The 22,677-nt window shown below is 40.6% G+C and overlaps 1 protein-coding gene and 1 pseudogene across 1 annotated transcript; both read left to right on the top strand.

The window, feature by feature from the left end:
- On the top strand, positions 1-7,089 carry LOC139471026 (serine/arginine-rich splicing factor 4-like). Its single transcript, XM_071253328.1, has 4 exons — positions 1-46; positions 2,149-2,799; positions 2,967-3,565; positions 7,084-7,089. Exons 1-4 carry the CDS (start codon positions 1-3, stop codon positions 7,087-7,089), a joined length of 1,302 nt encoding a protein of 433 aa, XP_071109429.1.
- Positions 1,133-21,749, top strand: LOC139470822 (uncharacterized transporter slc-17.2-like; annotated as a pseudogene).
- Positions 21,750-22,677: the final 928 nt, after the last annotated feature.

Raw genomic sequence — 22,677 nt, 5'->3', positions numbered from 1 at the left:
ATGATTCTCCCAAGTGAATCTGAACCCATACCAGTGCAACACTATGGTAAGATACTATACTCTAGAGTAAAATAATATTTAGGTAGGATATAATCCTTGCTTACATATACGCTATATCTCAACATAAGTATAAGCGATGAATAACTTATATTCTCTAAGGAAAGCAATTTTAGAGTTGCCGCTAATGTCACCAACAATTGTCTATTTGTCTGTTTGATGTTTAACGCCGCACTCAGCAATATTCAAGCTATATGACGGCGGTCTGTAAATATTAGTGTCTGAACCAGACATTCGGTGATCTGCGCAATTGGGATACGATGACATGCCTCAAGCAGTCAGCGAGACAGACAACCCGATCCCGTTAGTCGCCTCTTACAAGCATAGTCGCCTTTTACGGCAAGTATGGGTTGCTGAAGATCCATTCTACCCCGGATCTTCACGGGTCCCGATCCCGTTAGTCGCCTCTTACGACAAGCATGGGATGCTGAAGGCCTACCCGGAATCTACACGGGTCTTGTTTTACTTATTTCCTGATACCATGTCATGTAATTTGAAAATGACACATTTCATTCTTGATCATAAAATATCCAAAGAAATCCAAATCGTAGGTAACATAAGCGTGAATTGATCGATTTAGTTGGTGTTTCTTAAAAGGCTGTGACAGTATATGGTTCATTCTCTAAAATAGTAGAATTTCCTGTACAAATGAATTTTCTTGAAAACATCTCATAATTCTGTTTTCAGATTACTTGACAATGAAGTTATTTATCAGTTGTATGCAATATTCTGATTAAATTACTGCTATAACCTTATGTTAGCCAGTAAAATACCTTAAATGTGCAGTATTGTGCAGAAATTTGTTGTCCACAAATACAAAATTAAACTTTCTCAAATTGTCTAAAGTCTCTGGGAACAAATACTTTCCAAAGCCCTGGTGATTTATGTAGCATGACATCATGAAAAGATAATAAAACAGCAGAAAACCTGTTGGTTTTCCACTTGGATTCATTATTTTGGCAACAGTAATCTTGTCAAGAGTTACAGTCTCTGTCCTGTCACCAGATAGTACAAATACAAAAAATAATTGCACCTGTGATATCCCAGAAGGCTAGGGTCTTTGCAGGTCACTTCCTTTCCAGTACTATCATGTCACCATATGCTCAAGCAATTTACAGTGGTGAAGTGACTTGAAAATAATTGGTAAGTGTTGTCTTTTGATGTGCACTTTTTGTATGTGTCTGTGCTGTGACCATAAATTTTGGAATCCGAAATTGTTATTTAAAAAATCAAATATAATGAGTATATTTGTTTGTCAGAATGGAACTCAAGCAGTGTGCTTTTTGTAGCTTTTTAAAAAAGTGACAGGACAGACATATTTAGGCGACAGCACAGACATAGAGTGTTCAATTAATGTTTCAACACATATATATTAAAAGACAAAGAAAATATGAATGGTAATTTATTTTGTATGGTTGCTTGTTGCATGAAAATCTGAATATTATTAACATTTGGGTCAATAAACACTGATTACACTGCACAGTAGATCTTTGGTAACAGCACAGACTTTAAATAGTGATAGCACAGGCACATTTCAGTTTCAGCAAAGACATTTTAGGATTTTTTTTATCATGTTGACACAAATAATGAAAAGTTATTCATTTTGCTCGCCCTACTGTTGTGCATGAAACGTAACATATTTAGCACCTCTAAAGGAAAGTAATGTTACATGATTACTTCAAACATCGTGTCTATGCGTGGGGGAAAGAGAGAAGTGGAGGTGTGTGCTGACAGAATGGAGTGTATGTGTGGGGGAAAGAGAGAAGTGGAGGTGTGTGCTGACAGAATGGAGTGTATGTGTGGGGGATAAAGAGAAGTGGAGGTGTGTGCTGACAGAATGGAGTGTATGTGTGGGGGATAAAGAGAAGTGGAGGTGTGTGCTGACAGAATGGAGTGTATGAGTGGGAGATAAAGAGAAGTGGAGGTGTGTGCTGACAGAATGGAGTGTATGTGTGGGGGATAAAGAGAAGTGGAGGTGTGTGCTGACAGAATGGAGTGTATGTGTGGGGGATAAAGAGAAGTGGAGGTGTGTGCTGACAGAGTGGAAAGTCTGATTCGGAGAAAGAGAGAAGAGGAGGTGTGTGCTGACAGAATGGAGATTCGGAGTGGGGGGAAAGAGAGAAGTTGAGGTGTGTGCCGACAGAACGGAGAGTCGGAGTGGGAGAAAGAGAGAAGTGGAGGTGTGTGCCGACAGAACGGAGAGTTGGAGTGGGAGAAAGAGAGAAGTGGAGGTGTGTGCTGACAGAATGGAGAGTCGGAGTGGGAGAAAGAGAGAAGTTGAGGTGTGTGCCGACAGAACGGAGAGTCGGAGTGGGAGAAAGAGAGAAGTGGAGGTGTGTGCTGACAGAATGGAGAGTCGGAGTGGGAGAAAGAGAGAAGTTGAGGTGTGTGCCGACAGAATGGAGAGTCGGAGTGGGGGAAAGAGAGAAGTGGAGGTGTGTGCCGACAGAATGGAGAGTTGGAGTGGGAGAAAGAGAGAAGTGGAGGTGTGTGCTGACAGAATGGAGAGTCGGAGTGGGAGAAAGAGAGAAGTTGAGGTGTGTGCCGACAGAATGGAGAGTCGGAAAGGGGGAAAGAGAGAAGTGGAGGTGTGTGCCGACAGAACGGAGAGTTGGAGTGGGAGAAAGAGAGAAGTGGAGGTGTGTGCTGACAGAATGGAGAGTCGGAGTGGGAGAAAGAGAGAAGTTGAGGTGTGGGCCGACAGAATGGAGAGTCGGAGTGGGGGGAAAGAGAGAAGTGGAGGTGTGTGCTGACAGAACGGAGAGTTGGAGTGGGAGAAAGAGAGAAGTGGAGGTGTGTGCTGACAGAATGGAGTGTATGAGTTGGGGAAAGAGAGAAATGGAGGTGTGTGCTGACAGAGTGGAAAGTCTGATTCGGAGAAAGAGAGAAGAGGAGGTGTGTGCTGACAGAATGGAGATTCGGAGTGGGGGGAAAGAGAGAAGTTGAGGTGTGTGCCGACAGAACGGAGAGTCGGAGTGGGAGAAAGAGAGAAGTGGAGGTGTGTGCCGACAGAACGGAGAGTTGGAGTGGGAGAAAGAGAGAAGTGGAGGTGTGTGCTGACAGAATGGAGAGTCGGAGTGGGAGAAAGAGAGAAGTGGAGGTGTGTGCTGACAGAACGGAGAGTCGGAGTGGGAGAAAGAGAGAAGTGGAGGTGTGTGCCGACAGAACGGAGAGTCGGAGTGGGAGAAAGAGAGAAGTGGAGGTGTGTGCTGACAGAATGGAGAGTCGGAGTGGGAGAAAGAGAGAAGTTGAGGTGTGTGCCGACAGAATGGAGAGTCGGAGTGGGGGAAAGAGAGAAGTGGAGGTGTGTGCCGACAGAACGGAGAGTTGGAGTGGGAGAAAGAGAGAAGAGGAGGTGTGTGCTGACAGAATGGAGAGTCGGAGTGGGAGAAAGAGAGAAGTTGAGGTGTGTGCCGACAGAATGGAGAGTCGGAGTGGGGGAAAGAGAGAAGTGGAGGTGTGTGCCGACAGAACGGAAAGTAGGAGTGGGGGAAAGAGAGAAGTGGAGGTGTGTGCTAACAGAATGGAGTGTATGAGTTGGGAAAATAGAGAAATAGAGGTGAATACCCCACTCAGACACAGTATACTGACTCTGAGCCGACCAATCCTTGTTTTATCCCCTTAATGCCGAGCGCCAGACAGGATAACAACAAGTACCATCTTTTAACGTCTTTTGGTATGAGTGTATGAGTGTATGAGTTGTGGAAAGAGAGAAATGGAGGTGTGTGCTGACAGAGTGTATGAGTGTATGAGTGTATGAGTGTATGAGTTTTGGAAAGAGAGAAATGGAGGTGTGTGCTGACAGAATGGGTGAGGTGAAATGGGGTTTAACGTCGCGTCCAAGATTATTGCACTTATATAGCGACGTGCATGCACATGTGTGTGTGTGTGGCTGCTTGTACTAGTCCGGACTGATGCCGATTTATAGTGCTAGATCACTGAGATACCATGCCGCAGTTTAACATTAATACCCCACTCAGACACAGTATACTGACTCCGAGCCGTACCTGAGCCTTCCTAATCTCACTGTCCTCTGGCTATTGTGTTGAGCCTTCTTTGTGGGAAGATATGTTGGAAACAATTCATACCTGTGTTTCCATGTGCACATGTTTGAGGTCAAGAATGATTTACTGAATGTTGTCATACAATGCTATCATTTGGTAAAAGTGCAAATATGTTATCAGACTTTGTATGTGCTGTTAATGTTGAAGTTTTGAAAGTTGGCTATTCTCATTTCCTTACAGATTTTTGCTTGGAATAAGCAACAATAACCTCAAGAAGTGCCATTAAGGTTGTTGGTATAGTTTCTGATCAAGTTCTATTTTTGAGATGAGCAATTCCACATAAGATTTGTTTATGAATCTTTGATTGATTAATTGATTAGTAAAATGTTTTATAGGTGTTCGGGCAACTAGGCCCATTTACACCTTGCCTATAATAAAGGTTTGATAAGTACCTGGATGTCTTAGAAAGTATCAAAACTGCCACACGCTTTAATATAAGCGAGAATGACATTCTGAACATCATGGTGAACAGTATATCTAGAACATAAAATACCAGACAATGAGAAGTCAATATTGAGAACTGTTAGTGCCTCCACCATTGCCCTACGCTGATTAAAATACTTTTGGCAATGCAATAAAAAATGACCTACATTATCAAGCTGATTACACACTGTACAATGTGCAAAAATGTATTATCAATAACATTTAGATAAGCTCCAAGACCACAATGCCCAAGACGAAGTCTGGTTAAGAGAACCTCCTCTCTCCGATTATTTCTAGATATGTGTAATTTAGTGATAAAAGGATCGATGCCAAACAGATGACGTCCTTTTAAGGATGATGCCCATCTCTGCTGCCATTTTGTTTTAGAATGGGTCATACTGACGGTGCATTAATCTGCAGGAGAAGGTAAAATTGTTTCATCCTGTTCGGATTCATCAAATTCTAGTGAAGCTTTTGCCAATTTATCAGCTTTCTCATTTCCAAGTAATCCATCATGAGCGGGGATCCATGAAAATTCAACATTTGACAGATCCTTACTTAAGTCATTATAAAGGACGAGAATAATGTTGATCAAGTCCTGCCTCGCTGAGGAAGAACCTACCCGAATTGCTTGTAATGTACCGACAGATTCACTGAAAATTACCGCTGAAACAGGCCTTAAAAAATTAATCTAACACAATGCTTCAATGATTGCTCCTAGTTCAGCAGAAAATACTGATATGTGATCAGCCAGTCGGATAGAAAGTTTTCTCTTTTCATTAACGATGAATATACCAGCACCAACACGACCAGACACTGGGCACTTAGAGCCAACAGTGTAAAGCTCCATAGCATTCAACCACTGAAGACTTCGGATATGTTCGTCAGCTATAGCTTTAACTCGAGGTGCTGGCTCACATTTATTTACCTGCTCCAGGACATCAAGATAAACTGATGGTAGTTCAAGCAGCCATGGTGGCTTTTCAGGCAGAACAGCAGAGTCATCTATTGCAACATCACACACAGTATGATTGAAAGCCGTTCTCTGAGATCGCATCCCATAAGGCCCCATACCATTTTTCCAAGTGTCATGAAAATATTCTACACAATCATTCAACACAGTTGACGTTGAGTGTTTTCTCCCAAAAGATTTCAATTTTAACATATATCTAACGTCTAACATATCACGCCTGAGATCTAAAGGCATTTCACCTGATTCAACTTGTAAAGCCTCAACAGAGGTGGTCCTGAACGCTCCAAGACATAATCTTAGGACTTTCGACTGAACAACATCAAGTCTTGCTTTTTGTGTAGCACATGCAGATCCATAGGCTTGACAACCGAAATCAAGTCGAGATCTAATGAGAGCTCTATACAACATTAACAAACACTTCCTGTCTGCACCCCATTTGGTGCTGGAAATACTTCTCAGAAGGTTCAGGACTTTAATGCATTTCTGAATCAGATAGTCCAGGTGAGCCTCTAATCAAACCAGATACCTAAAAACTTGACTTTATCGACAAACTCCAATTCAGAACCACACAAGACTAATTTTGAATTATGAGGAATCTTTTTCCGAGTAAAAATGATGGCAGAAGATTTAGAAGCTGAAATCTTAAAACCGCAATGTACACACCAATTCTTTACAAGACAGAGAGATTGTTGAACGACTTTGAAGACAGTGTAAAAATAACCGGACCTTTTCCACAACGCTCCATCATCTGCAAACTGTTTCAACTAGGACATTAATATTCTCAAACAAATCATTTATCATGACATTAAATAATGTTGGGCTGATCACATTTTCTTGAGGTGTTCCATTCTCTAAAATATAAATATCTGACAGTGACGTTCCATACCCGTTAAGAAATCTTTAATCCAATCAAGCATACGTCCACAAACTCCAAGGTTATACAGTTTAATTACCAAACCTTCCCTCCACAACATGTCATATGCTTTTTCAATGTCCATGAAAACAGCCATTTAATATTCAGTGCTACCAAATGCCTTTTTAATTTTAGTTACAAGTCGCACTAAATGATCAGCACAAGATCTATTTTTTCTAAATCCTGATTGAACTTCTGAAAACAGATTGTTCTTTTCCATGAAGTACACCAGCCGGTTATTTACCATTCTCTCCATTATTTTACACACGTTAGAGGTAAGAGCAATAGGTCTGTAGGATGTGGCTTCAGTAGGATCTTTACCAGGCTTCGGAATTGGAACTACTCTTCCAAGAAGTCGGAAGTTTGCCTTCAAACCAAATATTATTAAACCGTAAAAACATGGTCTCAAGGCTGATAAGGGGAAAATGTTTAAACATATCATAGCATAATGAATCATCTCCTGGAGAAGTATTTTTCACTAAATAATGAGTTGTAATCAGCAATATGATATGTTGGACAATGTAAGATGTCCGAGAATTCTGATTCAAGTGTTTCTTTATAGTGGAGAAAATCTGAGTTATAGTTATCTGTTCTTGATACTTTTAGAAATAACTGAGCCAGTGCATTACTCTTGCCTATATTTGTTGTTGCAGGCGTGACTTTACCAATAGACGGAATAGCACGATTGGAACTTGAACTACCAGAAATCTTTTTCACTTTCCTCCATACCTGGGATAGAGGTGTATTGTTATTTACAGAACTGGTGTAATTGGACCAAAAAAACCGTTTTGCTTCAATAACAGTTCGTTTCAGTGTGCCTATACTCAATTAAATTCAACAAATTTCTTTGCCCTCTTCCTGGCATCATGTGCTGATTGATATTTATCTGTCCACCAACAAACAGGCGGTTTAAGCGGACGTTTACCAGAACCTCTGCCTATAAATCTATTGGCAGCATCAATAAAGTTTGAGACAAAGCATTTGGAAAACTGCTCCATATCAATAGAGTTTATAGCAGGCATGATTGTGTCAGAGCACAAAGCAGTTAATGCAGACCAGTCAGCTTTAGAGAAAATCTAACTCTGAACCACTCAGTTTAGCGATTTGCTCAAGTTGAAGGCTAGTTAACACAGGATAATGATCACTACCAAATGAATCCTGCAAACACACTTCCCAATCACAATGTGGAGCAAGTTGTGGACTGACAATGGTCAAGTCCAGGGCCGAAAATGAAGCAGAAGCCAAGTCATACCGGGTCATAGAACCATCATTAAGAAGGTAAAGATTCTTTTCATCAAGTAGTGTCTCAATGGCTTTACCTCCAGCATCCAACTTACCAGCTCCCCACAATGGACTATGACTATTAAAATCACCACACACAACTGTAAGATTGTCTGACACTTTCAAAAGAGAAATATAGTCATCATAGGTAGCAAGAACATTATTATAGACATTAAAAATGGAGACTGATCTTTTACCATTCAAATGAATATTGACTGCATTCGCTTCTAATTGGGATGGTGGCAACGTAAGTTAATTAAATGACAAAGTGTCCTTTATGAGTACAGCACAACCACCTCTAAAACCAACCTGACGATCTTTACGTAGGCAGACATAACCTTGCCAACGGAATTACTGTTTAGGATTCAGGAACGTCTCCTGAAGACATATAACATCAGGCATTGGATCAACACTGTTAATAAAAACCTTGAATCCCGGACCATTAGCATTTACTGATCTATCATTCCACTGAAGGATCAAGAGAGCCATAATAAGGATTAAGACATTCATTGTTGACCCTTAACCATGCTCGTCAGATCATCCAGGGACAATTTTAACCCCAAGAGGCAGCTGATGCTATCGTCTGGAGCCCATCAGACTTGAATGCACGAGTTGTGCCAAGATTAGCAACAATACAAATAACAAAGGTGAGAAAATCAACAGCAGATACATTGTTAAATAGAGATGATTCAGGCATGATGTCAACAACAGGATCAGTCTGACATTCAACTTCCAGAGTTTCATTCTGAGTACTAGCAGTCACCATGACTGGAGAAGACACAACATCAGAAATTGTTACAACCTGAGACAGTGGTTTAGCTGCAGAAGGTGGTTTAGGGACTGCTGGAACCTGAGCAACATCTAAATCTCCATGCACCTGTCGAACAGCCTGAGAATAAGACAACTTACCCTCAACTCGGACTTTCTGAATCTGGACAGCTTCCTGGTATTCAATGTAACCTTTTTTATGCCGCAGAGTGTGCCCCACCACAGTTCTTACATTTAAGGGTACTTACATTGCACTCCTCGTATTTCTGCTTCCCTCCACATTTAGCGCCGACATGATGAGTGCTCCTACACTTAGGAGAGACATGCCCAAAGGACTGACACTTGAAGCATCGCAGAGCAGGAGGAACATACATCCGGATTGGAAATCTCTGGAAGAAAATGACAACATGATCTGGTAAAGACTGTCCAGTAAATGTAAGAAGAACAGATTTGGTGGGAACTTTATCAGGCCCACAAGTTAGACGCACAGCAGAGCACATTAATGGTAATACACGGGTTTTAACTCGTCCTCAAGTTCATTCATCTCAATATCCAGATCAATACCATAGATGACTCCACGTGTTCTCATTAAGGATTCAGGCTCATGAGTGGTGACAAAATGTTCATCAAGTTCTGTGACCTGCAAAAGTGTTTTGGCAGCCTCAACGGTTTTTGCTTTGACACTAGCATCTCCCCTGGCCATCCGCTTAACACGGACTATTTCTGTAGTGATCTTAGCCAAGGCTCGAGCCAAAGCACGCTGTTACATAAGTTGACAGAGGGTCGTTGAACCATCATCATATTCATCTACATCGGCTTTGAAGATAACAGTGGTTGATTTGACCTGCGCTGGCTCATCAACAACAACAGTAAGATCAGACCATGCAGTTGGAGGGACAGTATTTGGTTGCTTGTCAACACAGGCTTTTCTATAAGTATCATCTGGAATACAGCCGATTCACTTCCTCCCTGAAGCCACCACTTTAAATCAAAGGACGTCGGAACTCGACGGCAGTCAAGACCGAACTCTATGAATTTTTGCTTGTCTGTGCTGTTACCAAACCTAATGTTTATTTAACTAGTGTCTCATACAAAATACACCTAACACTTTGATATGCACATTCAATGAGTTTCCTTCTTTTTGACAACATTTGCTTCCTAAACACAGAACATAGAAATAGTTATTATTATGCCCCACCTCGAAGTGGAAGGGGGATATAGGAGTGGGTGCCGTCCGTCCGTCCCTCATATTTCGTTTCTGGAGCAGATCTTGAAAACCGTACCATATTTCTTCACCAAACTTGGCGCATAGATAAGTCTAGTGGTGAACCGGTGCTTTGTGATAGTTTGGGATTTAAAAAAAAAAATGTTTTTGAGTTTCCATGGCAGCGACTTTGGTTGACTGAAAATGGTTGTAGTCCTCGTTTCCGGAGCAGATCTAGAAAACCATACTATATTTCTTCATCAAACTTGGCACATAGATAGGTCTAGTGGTGAACTGGTCTGGTGTCTTGTGATTGTTTGGGCTTTTTCAAAACAAAACAAAATCGAGTTTCCATGGCAACGACTTTGATTTAGACTGAAAATGGCGGTAGTCCTCGTTTCCGGAGCAGATCTTGAAAACCGTACTTATATTTCTTCATCAAACTTGGCACACAGATAGGTCTAGTTGTGAACTGGTGCCTTTTGATAGTTTGGGATTTTTATTTTTTTATATTTTTTTTTTGAGTTTCCATGGCAGCGACTTTGATTAAGACTGAAAATGGCGGTAGTCCTTATTTCCGGAGCAGATCTTGAAAACCGTATTATATTTCTTCACCAAACTTGGCACATAATGTCTTTTCACAGTATTGAATACATTTCCTTTCTTGTTGGTAAGTTCTGCATTGCTTGAGTGTATGTTCCTCCAAAAGTGTCATGGACACAGTTGTTGCATTCACTGACTAACTTCATGCAGAAACACAACTCATTACAAATACAACAGTGTAACTGATCTTAAACCTACTCAACTGTATAAACACTATATATTCTTGTCAACCATACTCTGTATTTCAATTGCTTGATAATTGCTTCAATTCACAGAAACCATCGCTCCTAATTGTAATAAAGAAGTTTTCGTCCATATGTCTCATCCTTACTCATTACAAATTCAGTTACATATTCTATCTTTATTTCACATACTGAAGAGGCAACAGGCCTATAGTACAAGTTGAAAAATATACAGTTTTATACAATTTATGTACATATCTCATCAGATCACCTCACGTCATTCCACCTCGCATTTCAACGCAGTCACGTAATTTCACACATTCAGTACAATACCATACCCTGTAATTTCATAATGTATCATTATTATAAGATCATACTATATAGTATTATTTCATATAACATTATCATAACATACTATACATACCATCGTACCATATATCACAACTATATTGTATCATATTTCAACATGTCATATCACACAACACATTAGCAATGTCATAGCTACATATTCTATCATAAACTGCAGATCGAAAAACAACACAAGTAAAAACTTTATTTTAGTGCTGCAATTAGGCCGTTTACATTGCACACAACCCGACCTGTCATATTGGCGGGGGATGTGAGTATTTCAGGCTTGCAGTTTTGGCAGTTACAAAATATTTTGTCTTTCCTGTTACCATGTTGTCTGTCCTGTCCAAATATATTGATATAATGCATTCATAAAGTGAGTGTAATAACTATTATTACCTTATAGAATAATGGTAGTTCCATTTCAGTAGACACGTTTATCGTACATCTTTCTGCAAATAATTCCATTGTATGCATATATTTACAGTCTAATAATTTAGTAAACCCAATGAATGAAATTTTATAGCTGTTGGTATTTGAACTATGCCAAAATGCAACAACCATATCATAAATTTAATTCATTTTAGATTTTTATTTTCGGAGACAAAAACTGAATTGTATGCAGGGTAACAGCACAGACATTTGGTACAGAGATGCCAAAAATAGTTTTCTGCAAAAAGGAAAATAAGACATATTAAGCCTGCACACTTTACACTTGTATTCAGTAATTGTTATGTTGTTTATCTGCTCAATGAAAACATTTCAAAAATGAATTCTGATTTGCTGTTTTATCATAGGCCAAAATGTTACTTTTTTTAGAGAATGACTCATATAAGATTTTCATCTTCAAATTGTGTTAAAACATCAACATTTCATACAAGGCTATTGGATATGCAAGGATATTGATGCACCCAGTCATACAGAAAATACTGTATTATTGTTCACAAATTAAATATAACAGTACGTCATAAAGTCGCGCACAGAAATCCACCACTGCTCACAACTACTCACCTCCTCACCGTGGTACTCCTAAAAAGTTCGGGGGAATTACCGCGGCATGATTCATGATTGTGGAATATCCACAATATGTTTTGTATAATCAATATCGTGCCTTTATGGAATAATCATGGAATATTTGCCTAATTACCGGGGTATTTTTGCAAAAAGGAACACACGAGGTAAGCACTTGAAAGCAGTGAAGTACACGCATAGAGCATTAAAACATTAATTAATGTGATGTGAACTTCTAAAAAGGGGGCGCCATGGAGGGAAAGATCAGCTTACCCACTGCATCTCAGAACAACCATCCATTGTCCGATGATGCAGAACACTCGAACAGTAAGTATGCGAAATAAGGGATTGGTCATTTGATATTGTTGGAGGCATGGGACGTTTAAAGAAAGTTGGAGTCTTTGAGCAGACAATCACGTTTATATCTACAACATAAGTAAAAACGTTGCCTCCATTTTATTCTGTGAGGAGATGGGAAAGTAGTTTTAGAATTGCTGTTTATTTACCAACATCGGATTGTTTGTTGGTATATTGTTGTTTAACCCTGCACTAAGAAATAGCCAACAAAATAACGGCGATCTGTAAATAATAATCGTGTGATTGACATCGATATGAACATCGATCTTCGCTATTTGGAAATGGTGACATGCATCAACCAAGTCAGCGAGCTTGACCACCCGATCCAGTTAGTCGCCTCTTACGGTGAGGTTATTTGATCGCGTCCAAGATCATTGCATTTATGCGACAATCATAGTCGCCTATTTCGACAAGCATAGTCGCCTCTTACTGCAAGCATGAGTTGCTGAAGACCTATTATACCGCGGATCTTCAGGGTGGAAATACCCAGTAGCCCATAATGTTATGTCTGTTATGTATGGCACACAACGTCTCTATTTTCAGATCCGATATGCTGTTCTCAAAGACTGATCGTGGTATTAATGGGTTTTCTTGGGGGAGTTATGCTTGAGACCAACAGGTCAAATCTCAGCGTGGCCATCGTGTGCATGGTCAACGACACCACCGGCAACTACACCAATGGTACAAAGACAACACAAACACAATCAGAGGTACATTCTCACTTTAGACTGATGCTTAGTCTCTGAAAATATATAATTTTAATAGAAACAAACAACTACATTTAAACTGGAAAGGGGTCCCAGTGTAATGGGAGTTTCAGAACCTGCGGAAAATTGTTCATTACGACTTATAGCATTACAGTTCAGTGTCACTTTCTAGATTGCGATCAACATGCACGTGAAAGACATTTACTGTGTTGTCACGCCATCAATCATCTCTCGTCAGACCCTGCCGTTAAACATAACAATGTTAATGTAGACACTAAACAATATTTACCAAGGATTCTTATTTGGTCAAAATAGATTTGTTTCTTTTGTTGGCTATTGTAAAAAGTCGCACATAATATTCCAGTTAGAGGACTGCTACTGCTGCCTGTAAATATAATTAGTCTGGACCAGACAGACAAGTGGTTGATATTAAGAGCACATTTCAGGGTACAGTGACACACAATCACCCATGCCTGACCACGCAGTCCATACAATCGCCTCGTACGATACACAAACGTTACTTTGGAACAATTCTGACCCAGAATCCGACGGGGTGCCCAACTAGAAGTGTGTAGAAGACATGTAACTGCGAACTTATTCAGTACTTAATAAATGAAACGTTAACAACAAGTAAAGACGTTGAGATTAATAAATACATAACTTCAAACAATTTCATATTTCTCTAACGTCAGAACTTGACAGGTTTGTGTACATTACGTTCTTTCATGAGTGAGTGAGTTGGGTTTAACGCCGCTTTTAACAGTATTCCAATTATATCACGGCGTGTCAGCTTAATGTGGGCGGAAAGCCCGAAGTGATGCAGGTCTCAGACGTTTACAACTTCGGTTAAATCAACGAGCACGGGTATGGCTGACAAACCTAGAACCATAATCGGAGCGAACCAGGATTCGAACCCACAATCATAGGTTTCTGGCGTGCCCAAGGGACGTAACTCTGCATAGCGAATCGCGGTGCCTTAGACGACTGTCATTGTCATTGTCAATCTGCTACTAATAACAACATGTCATGCATACATACCTCTCATCACTTGATTGTTATCACTCCAGCTTGAAAACGGGGAAAGAATCTACACCGAAACGTCACAATATGCAATAAACCAGAAGTTGTTATCTATGAAGCTGTGCGTTTTCGTACTTCCTCACCAACTTCTAGAATGCCAATGAAACAATTGGTGATTTCTCTAACTAATGTTGAGACACAAACTGTATTTCTAGAATGCGGAGTTCTACTGGTCTAAGGGAGAACAGTCTGGAATTCTCAGCGCGTATTTCTATGGTTACATCGTAACACAGTTTCCATCTGGAATACTGGCCGCGAAATATGGCGGGAAGTACGTCATGTTTATTGGGATGCTGATTGGCTCGACCGCCTCATTGCTTCTACCAATCGGCGCCCGGACGTCCATCTATCTGGTGTATGCACTGAGGGTGATTCTTGGGCTGGGCATGGTAGGTGGAAAGACTGTTTTGACTGGATTAGGAAGACACACAACAGGAGTGTTCTATGAGTGAGTGAGTTAAAATTTAAGGTCGCATCAGCATTATTTCAGCCACATGGCGATTCGTGTTTCATGTGGCAATGTCGAACAATATATATCCAGGCATGTTTCAGTAAGTTTTTCTGACAGCCTGACAAAAAGGTTTTCTGTTAACCTTTTGATGATGATGTAGTATTCCAATGAAAGTGTTGATAGCGTTGATGGTTACCTCATCTCCAAGGTGGCCCATAAAACACAATGAAATGTTATCGCAATTTCAATGTTTGTGTTTTCGAAATACACCATGTATTACACGTTTTCAAATAACCAAAAACCGAAAATACAAAAGAAAATGTGCATCATAAAACGTCTTTAAGTGAGTGAGTAATTGAGTTGCGTTTAACGCCGCTTTTAACAGTATTCCAGTTATATCACGGCGTGTCAGCTTAATGTGGGAGGAAAGCCCGAAGTGATGCAGGTCTCAGACGTTTACCACTTCGATGAAACCCACGAGCACGGGTATGGTGCTGACAAACCGAGAAACATGATCGGGGCGAACCAGGATTCGAACCCACAATCATAGGTTTCTGACGTGCCCAAAGGACGCAACTCTGCACAGCGAGTCGCGGCGCCTTAGACGACTGGGCTACCCGTGGCCAAAAACATTAAACACAGATGAGGGTACATTGAATTACCGAGATATCAAGCAAGAATCATGGAAAATACAACCATAACGCAAAATGAATTATTTTAAAATGGTAAGACGTCCCAGATAAAACAAAGATAATTCATTCGGAAGGTCCAACAAGTATGGAATAATGTAAGATCTGGCAATCTCGACCTTTGAAAGTTTTAAAAAAGTGCGAGAATGCAATATCCTGAGAAATTCAGTAAAATGATGTGTTACGATTGTTTGACGTTATTAGAAGTAAAAATAAATAAATCTCATCATGATTTAGACTTTTCAAAAATTTGAAAACGAATGTTCAAAATAAACCGTCACTAGACTATGCCTTTTTTTGTTGCACTCTCCCCAGGGAGTCTATAACCCGACTATGCAGTCCATTATTGGCAGATGGGCGCCGCCACTGGAGAGAACCATACTTACAGCTATCTGCTATTCAGGTCAGTGCAAGTTGTCATTGATGATGACATACACGTTGTGAATTAAAATTCCTATAACTGAGTAGAAAAGTCAAATTGGACCCCTGAAGATCCAGGGTGAAATAGGTCTTCAGCAACCCATGCTTGCCGTAAAAGGCGACTTTGCTTGTGTTAAGAGGCACTTGCGGGATCGGGTGGTCAGGCTTGATGCACGTCATCGTATCCCAGTTGCTTGGATCGATGCTCATTATGTCAATCACTGAATTTTCTGGTCCGGACTCGATTATTTACAGACCGCCGTCATATAGCTGGAATATTGCTGAGTGCGGCTTTAAACAGCAAATAAGCAAACAAAACAAAAAAGTCTAGTTATAACACATGTTCAAACAGCCATTTCTCAAAAAACACCAGGCAAAATGATTTAAGATTTCCTATAGTATTTGCAATAGGAGTGAAACCTGGTATGTTTAACGATACCCTAGCATTATCACTGAGAAAATGATCGAGGTAATCTCCCATATATTCAGTGTGTCCGAGATAGGTTAAACGCTGCATTGAGTAGTATTTAAGTAAATACGGCGTGTCAGCTTGAAGTGGGAGGAAAGCCCGGAGTAAACGTGTTTGAGCGGGAAGATGGTGATGATCATCTTCATGATATCCGAACCCACGAAGGCACTCCTTAGCTGATCAACTCCACGCAGCGAATTTCATTGCGGTGACGTTAACGAATGGGACATTTGTGCACCGACTGGGATAGGATATGCTCTGATCACACAAAGACCATTACTGGGAATTTCCATGAAAAATTACATATTCATGTAATAGTAATAAAATAATGTTATATAATTGTGAATTTTAAAATACATATTGAAAACTGTTTTACTTCTACCTTCCAGGATTTTCGTTTGGAATCATAGCCACGTTCACAATATCAGGATATATGTGCATCTATGGTTTCGATCATGGATGGGGGTCCATTTTCTATGTTCCAGGTAATCATATGTGTGTGTGAGAGAGAGAGAGAGAGAGAGAGAGAGAGAGAGAGAGAGAGAGAGAGAGAGAGAGAGAGAGAGAGAGAGAGAGAGAGAGAGAGAGAGAGAGAAACTGTTAAAGTGGAAAGGTGCCATTACATGGATTGACGTTTTGACTCGGGGGTCATGGTGCTAGACCCATGATTCATCACCCGTTATTAATCTCTTTTTGAATTTGACAAAATCCTCCTCAATTAGCTCTAAATTTTCTCTGGCAATGCCAGTTCTTTTTTCCTTAAAATCGGAATTTAGAAATTTTGGCACCCAACAAGCAGATATCTTATTCATCTGTAAATGTTAATGAATAATAGTTTTAATGTATCCATGCCTTAGACCTGTGTCTTCCTCAAGTTCAGCAATGGTAATACGTCTATCTGACAGTATAAGTTTTTATATCCCCTTGATTTAATCTTCATCAAGGCTTGTTCTCCCAACTTCAAACATAGCTTCCCAACGTTTAAAAATAATAGCTAGGGAACCTATCCACATACTCTTGAGACATTCGGTTATGAATTTCTTGGGAATACATTTGTTTTAAGTCAAAAACTTGATGACTGCTCGGTACTTGTTCTTTTCCATTACGGTATCGATTTGGACCCCCGTCACGTTCAACTGGCTGTCACCAACATTCACATGGCCTCCACAGACCAAATACACTTGCAATGAACTACTCAAACAACGTACTAAATTGACTAGTTCACTTTGTTATGGCTTGGAACCTTTTGACCAGCCCTCGTATATTTGCTCCTATACATTTACAGTTAAACCCTGAGAAAACACGACCCCGGTAATGCGGAAGCCAACATTTCGACCAGTTTGAACGTCAGGAACTGTCAAAAGTATTCCTTGACACTGATTTGTTAACCCGAAAACTGGTTACTCCGGATGGTGTCCGTGGGAACTGTATTGTCCGACTTAAAGGGGGTTCACTTTAAGTGTGGAGACAGCTGTACTGGTACACGTCCTTGTATTATGTGATAGCCTTTATGATATAACGTAGATAATACATGTTTATCTGTCGTGTACGTGTCTATGTCTACAGGAGCTATATCGATGTTATGGTGCTTCCTGTGGTATATAACGATCGCCAGCACACCGGCTCAGCATCCTCGAATTTCGAAGAGGGAGCGGAACTACATTATTCAGGGAATAGGGGAGACATCGCAGGTTTTTAATGTTTATCTCATTGTTTATTTATCACTCCTCGTCGTGTTTATTCTTATATACTGATGAGCGTCGACTTCCCAACTGAAACAAAACGTTAACCCAGAAATCTAGTGTTTGAATGTGAGTGTTTTATGTTTATGCGTATATTTTATTTATTTTATCAATCCTCTTAATAACTATGTTCCATCAAATTAAGGACTTTATTATTAGTTCCTTTATTCAGAATGAACTAACCATTAAATCCTTTATTAGCAGACTTACACAACGCCATGGGCTGCCATTTTGACGTCTCCCGCGTTTCGGGCGTTTGTAGTCGGACATGTGTGTTTCGCCTGGCTCGTGTACACTCTGACGACCAATACACCCACGTTTCTCAAGGAAGTTCTGAACTTTGATATAGCAGAGGTATGTACATTTTCGTGTGCCCGTCTGTTAATTTATTGGGTAACACCACACTCAGCTGTAAGTTTAGACGCCTCTAATGAACAGCATAGAGACGGGGATTGACTGACAAACAATATGCAAACTATATTTGAAGACATTTGGTTTTATGGAATATACAGTCCTTTTAATGGCTAAACTTGTTTTTCACAAACAACATTTCCATTCTATAAGTAGTCTTTATTTCACGGAAACCACGTGGCATGAACACAGAAAATAATGCCATTTGATGAACATTGACTGGAGCCATGTTGGTAGATTTGTAGCTTTCCGTGAAAACGGTGATGCGACTTCATCCGAAATTGCGTGCAACGTTTTATTGTGTTATTGTGGCTATAACAGGTTGATGTATTACTAAGAGAGAGATGCGTATACCATTCTCTCCACCTAGAACGGGTTGTTGTCCGCCGTCCCCTCAACCAGCCAGACCGTTTTTGGGCTGCTGGCTGGTCAGGTATCAGACTATCTCCGGTCAAAGAAATACCTCAGCACAACGGCCACTCGGCGGATATTTCAGAGTATTGGTAAGTGAGTATGGTTTTAATTCCTTTCTTTTTTGCCCAGTTCCAGCAATATCTAGCAGCGATAACAGATCATGGGTTTCCATTTGGGAATCGAACCCGGGCTTTACGCTTTTACCGCTAGGCTACCCCATCACTCTACCGGTCAGTGTTGTGTTTACTGTGTGGTTTGTTCGGAAACTATATGGGTAAAAAAATGAAACTGAAACAAACTGTATACTTTTTATTGGAAGGGCGGGCGTAAAAATTCAATTATTGAACATCTTTCAGAGTGAGTGATTAGTGAGTAAGCTATTAGCAATATTCCAGCAATATCACGGCGGGGGACACCAGAAATGGGCTTCATACGATCACCTTTCAGAAGCTTCTCTTCAAAGGCGAAGCGGGGGCACGGGTGGCCCAGTCGTCTAAGGCGCCGCGATTCGCTGTGCAGAGTTGCGTCCCCTGGACACGCCAGAAACCTATGATTGTGGGTTCGAATCCCGGTTCACCCTGATTATGTTTCTAGGTTTGTCAGCACCATACCCGTGCTCGTGGGTTTCACCGAAGTGGTAAACGTCTGAGACCTGCATCACTTCGAGCTTTCCTCCCACATTAAGCTGACACGCCGCGATATAACTGGAATAATGTTAAAAGCGGCGTTAAAACCCAACTCACTCACTCACTCAAAGGCGAAGCGGCTCAGAGACATGATATTTCAATTGGACATGTGCCACGACAGTGGCTTTCACTTTGAAATATATGTTAAGCATTGCCTTATCATGTTATTGCGCAGAGAACTCCTGTGTTGATAGAAAAAGACGTTGGAACACTTCCATGAGCAAACATCATACGATGAAACTGGCTTTTCGACGCCTTGCAAAACCGATAAAAGTGTCCTCGTCGGGACTCCACAATGTCATTACGTCACAATGTTTGATGTGACGTCACTTGCATGTCACGTCATAAATGATCCTGCTTTCAGTCTCCGTTCTGACAGGCGGTCACAGTATAGATGTACTTTTTACCGAAAATAAGTCTTACTTGTATGATAAAATTGATACATGTTTGGGTATATGGGATTTTACAAGTTGAACATGTACACACCTCGACCCATCACTGGAGAGAACCTTCACATTTAGCTCCTAAATCCCGAACAGCCGGGAAGTCATCATCCAAGAAAGTCATAGTCCTGTTCACTTTAGAATGTTACTATTTTAATTGCAGCATTCCTTGGAGCAGGTGCGTGTCTTGTTGGCACAGGCTTTATGGACGCTGAGAGGCGATATGTTGCAGTGTTTCTGTTAGCAGCTGCAATGGCATTCATGGGATTAGCGACAGCCGGAGTGCTGGTCAACACCGCCGACTTTGCTCCTAGGCAGGTGAATTCTGCGAAACTTGTGGGAAAAGCCCCCGGAAATTGTCACAACTAACGCTTGTATTACACACACATCTGAATAATAATAATAATATTAAGAAGAAGAAGAAGAAGACTTTTTTGTCCCTTTTGACACAAATGTGATTGATAAGATTCAGGAAATACATGGCAAATATGCGGACTTCGATTTCGAAATGTCACGCTTGCATTCAAAGTACTAAGTTGTCCGAATCCCGATTGTCTCTGTGCCTTGGGTTTGGAACCTCCCAATCTGTTGAATGACATTGGGAGAGTACCCGGGTTTGCTACCAGGAATACAGCTCTTCTGACGATGTGTGTAATACAGAAGGCTGCAGTCTTAAGGAGTCTTCACATTCTGGGTGGGTTTGACTAGGCAGCGCTTCCTGGGAGAAGTCCCATTCGCTGTCTGGGCTGCGTGTAGAGGAGGCAAGGGCCCTGAGCTGATGATGAGCCTCACCAGTCTGAGCCAGGATCACCCAAACCCAAAACTTCTATCGCGAAATTTTCAATGCGCAATGCATGCTGGAAGAGCTCCATCGCATTGAAAAACGTTAATAGGAGATCAGGAGGTTTTAGGCGAGGTTTAAACAGTAAAAAGCTTGGAGACTGTCTCAGTTGTGGAGGGTGTTTCAACACAATGATACTGATCTTATAAGAATGATCTTAAAGGTGGTGTACTCTTTGTTGACTTCAGCTTTTTACAAATCGGCGTTGAAATGCATACTCAATTCATTCACTTAACTATTATTTAATAACAGGCAGCTTTTGAGACATTTTCATGTTACAGATAACGCAAGACTATTTATAGATAAGCGAGCTTATTTATATGGACCCGTAAAATAATAATTCTTCGTCAAAGAAATGAAAGGATTAAAATTATGAACATGGAATTTTCGTTTCAGATACGCTGGAATATTGTTTGGTATTTCTAACACTGTTGCAACAACACCAGGGATGTTAGCACCTCTCCTTGCCGGCATCCTAACACCGAATGTAAGTGTGTGAGTGAGTTGGGTTTAACGCAGATTTGCACATTATTTTACTGTTAGCTTGCAGTGTGCGTAACGCTAAAAGTTTATCCTAGTAGACGTTATTTAGGCTATTTACATATCATGTACGTTACAAAGAGCTAACTGTGGGAAATGTATTATTGTTTTAAGTTAAATAATCTATCTACGTGACTGGCCAGGCTCGACGCTGCAGTATTTCAGTAAGATCATTGTATGTAAGCTTGACTTGGGAAGAATATTGCAGATTTTAAACATTAACCGTGAGCACGGACATGGTGCTACACAAGAACATGACGTAAGACCAGATCCATCGACTTTCTCTTCTTACAGAAAACTCAGGAAGAATGGCGGAACGTGTTCTACGTCTGTGGGGGAGTCTGCATCCTTGGAACTTTGGTGTTTGGCACCCAGGCCCGGGGGGAGCTGCAGCCCTGGGCCGTGGAACAGGCGACGGTGGACGTGGGGGAGGGGCGGGATGTACCTGGGGGGTTGACCAATGATGTTGTTGTCAACGGGAGGCCTGAACAGAACACTACATTCATGTCAACCCATCTATAAATGATGGTCCAATCAGCCATGGATTGGACTTTCCAGGATATTCCAGGACATTCTTCGTCCACAGTTAGACCCTTTCTGCTACCTTAGTCAATCTTCACTCAGCCGTGGTTTGGACATTACAGGGCATTACAGGACATTCCTCGTCCACAGTTAGACCCTTTCTACTACCTTAATCAATCTTCACTCAGCTGTGGTTTGGACATTACAGGACATTCTTCGTCCACAGTTAGACCCTTTCTGCTACCTTAGTCAATCTTCACTCAGCTGTGGTTTGGACATCACAGGACATTACAGGATATTCTTCGTCCACAGTTAGACCCTTCCTACTACATACGTCAACCTCAGACCGCCGGGAATGTTTCGAGATGTAACCTGAAGTTGTTTAGGTTTATATTCCATTTCAATAATATACAGAGAATATATTAAGAAACGTTTGGCATATCAGCATGTGATTTTAATTGAACTGTACATGGTTGAAGGCATACAGCGGATATGTGGATATAAACATATGTAAAATGGATAACATTCAGAATTGTAATTATATTATTATATTTAATTAGTGCTTCAATCGATCAGTGGGGTCAGGCACTTGACTTGAAAACATTCAAATAATGAAATTTAGATAAGATTGTTATGGTAGCAAAATTAGTTGTATTAAAGGAATTAATATATGGTGAGTAGGATTCATATCTTGATCTAACAGATGGTATGTTCATCAAATAATTCCATTTTTTGAGAATGTTATTGTTGTTATATTTTTCTGCGACAAACGACAGGTCTGAAAGGATAACTTTTGCTGCTTGATGCTTGAGACATACTAGTACATCAATACTTTACCTGCCAGAAGAATGTGTTTCAGAACGGTGTTATCCGTATCAAATCCAAAGACAATAGTATGTCTTGTGAAAGTGATATCAAGTTTAAGGATTTACGAAAAATAATGACTGACCTTGCCTCCAAGGGGCACTAACACATTCACAATCACAATTTATACAGTTGCATGAGGAGCATGTATCATTATCAATCAATTCCATCGTAAGCAAATATTATTATGTTTATAAATAAGGACATTCTGCAA

Source organism: Haliotis cracherodii, unplaced genomic scaffold (genome assembly GCF_022045235.1).
Source record: "Haliotis cracherodii isolate W230 unplaced genomic scaffold, xgHalCrac1.p SCAF_21, whole genome shotgun sequence".
Classification (NCBI taxonomy): Eukaryota; Metazoa; Mollusca; class Gastropoda; order Lepetellida; family Haliotidae; genus Haliotis; species Haliotis cracherodii.
Note: the sequence above shows the minus strand (reverse complement) of the source record. Positions and strands in the feature narration are given on the sequence as shown.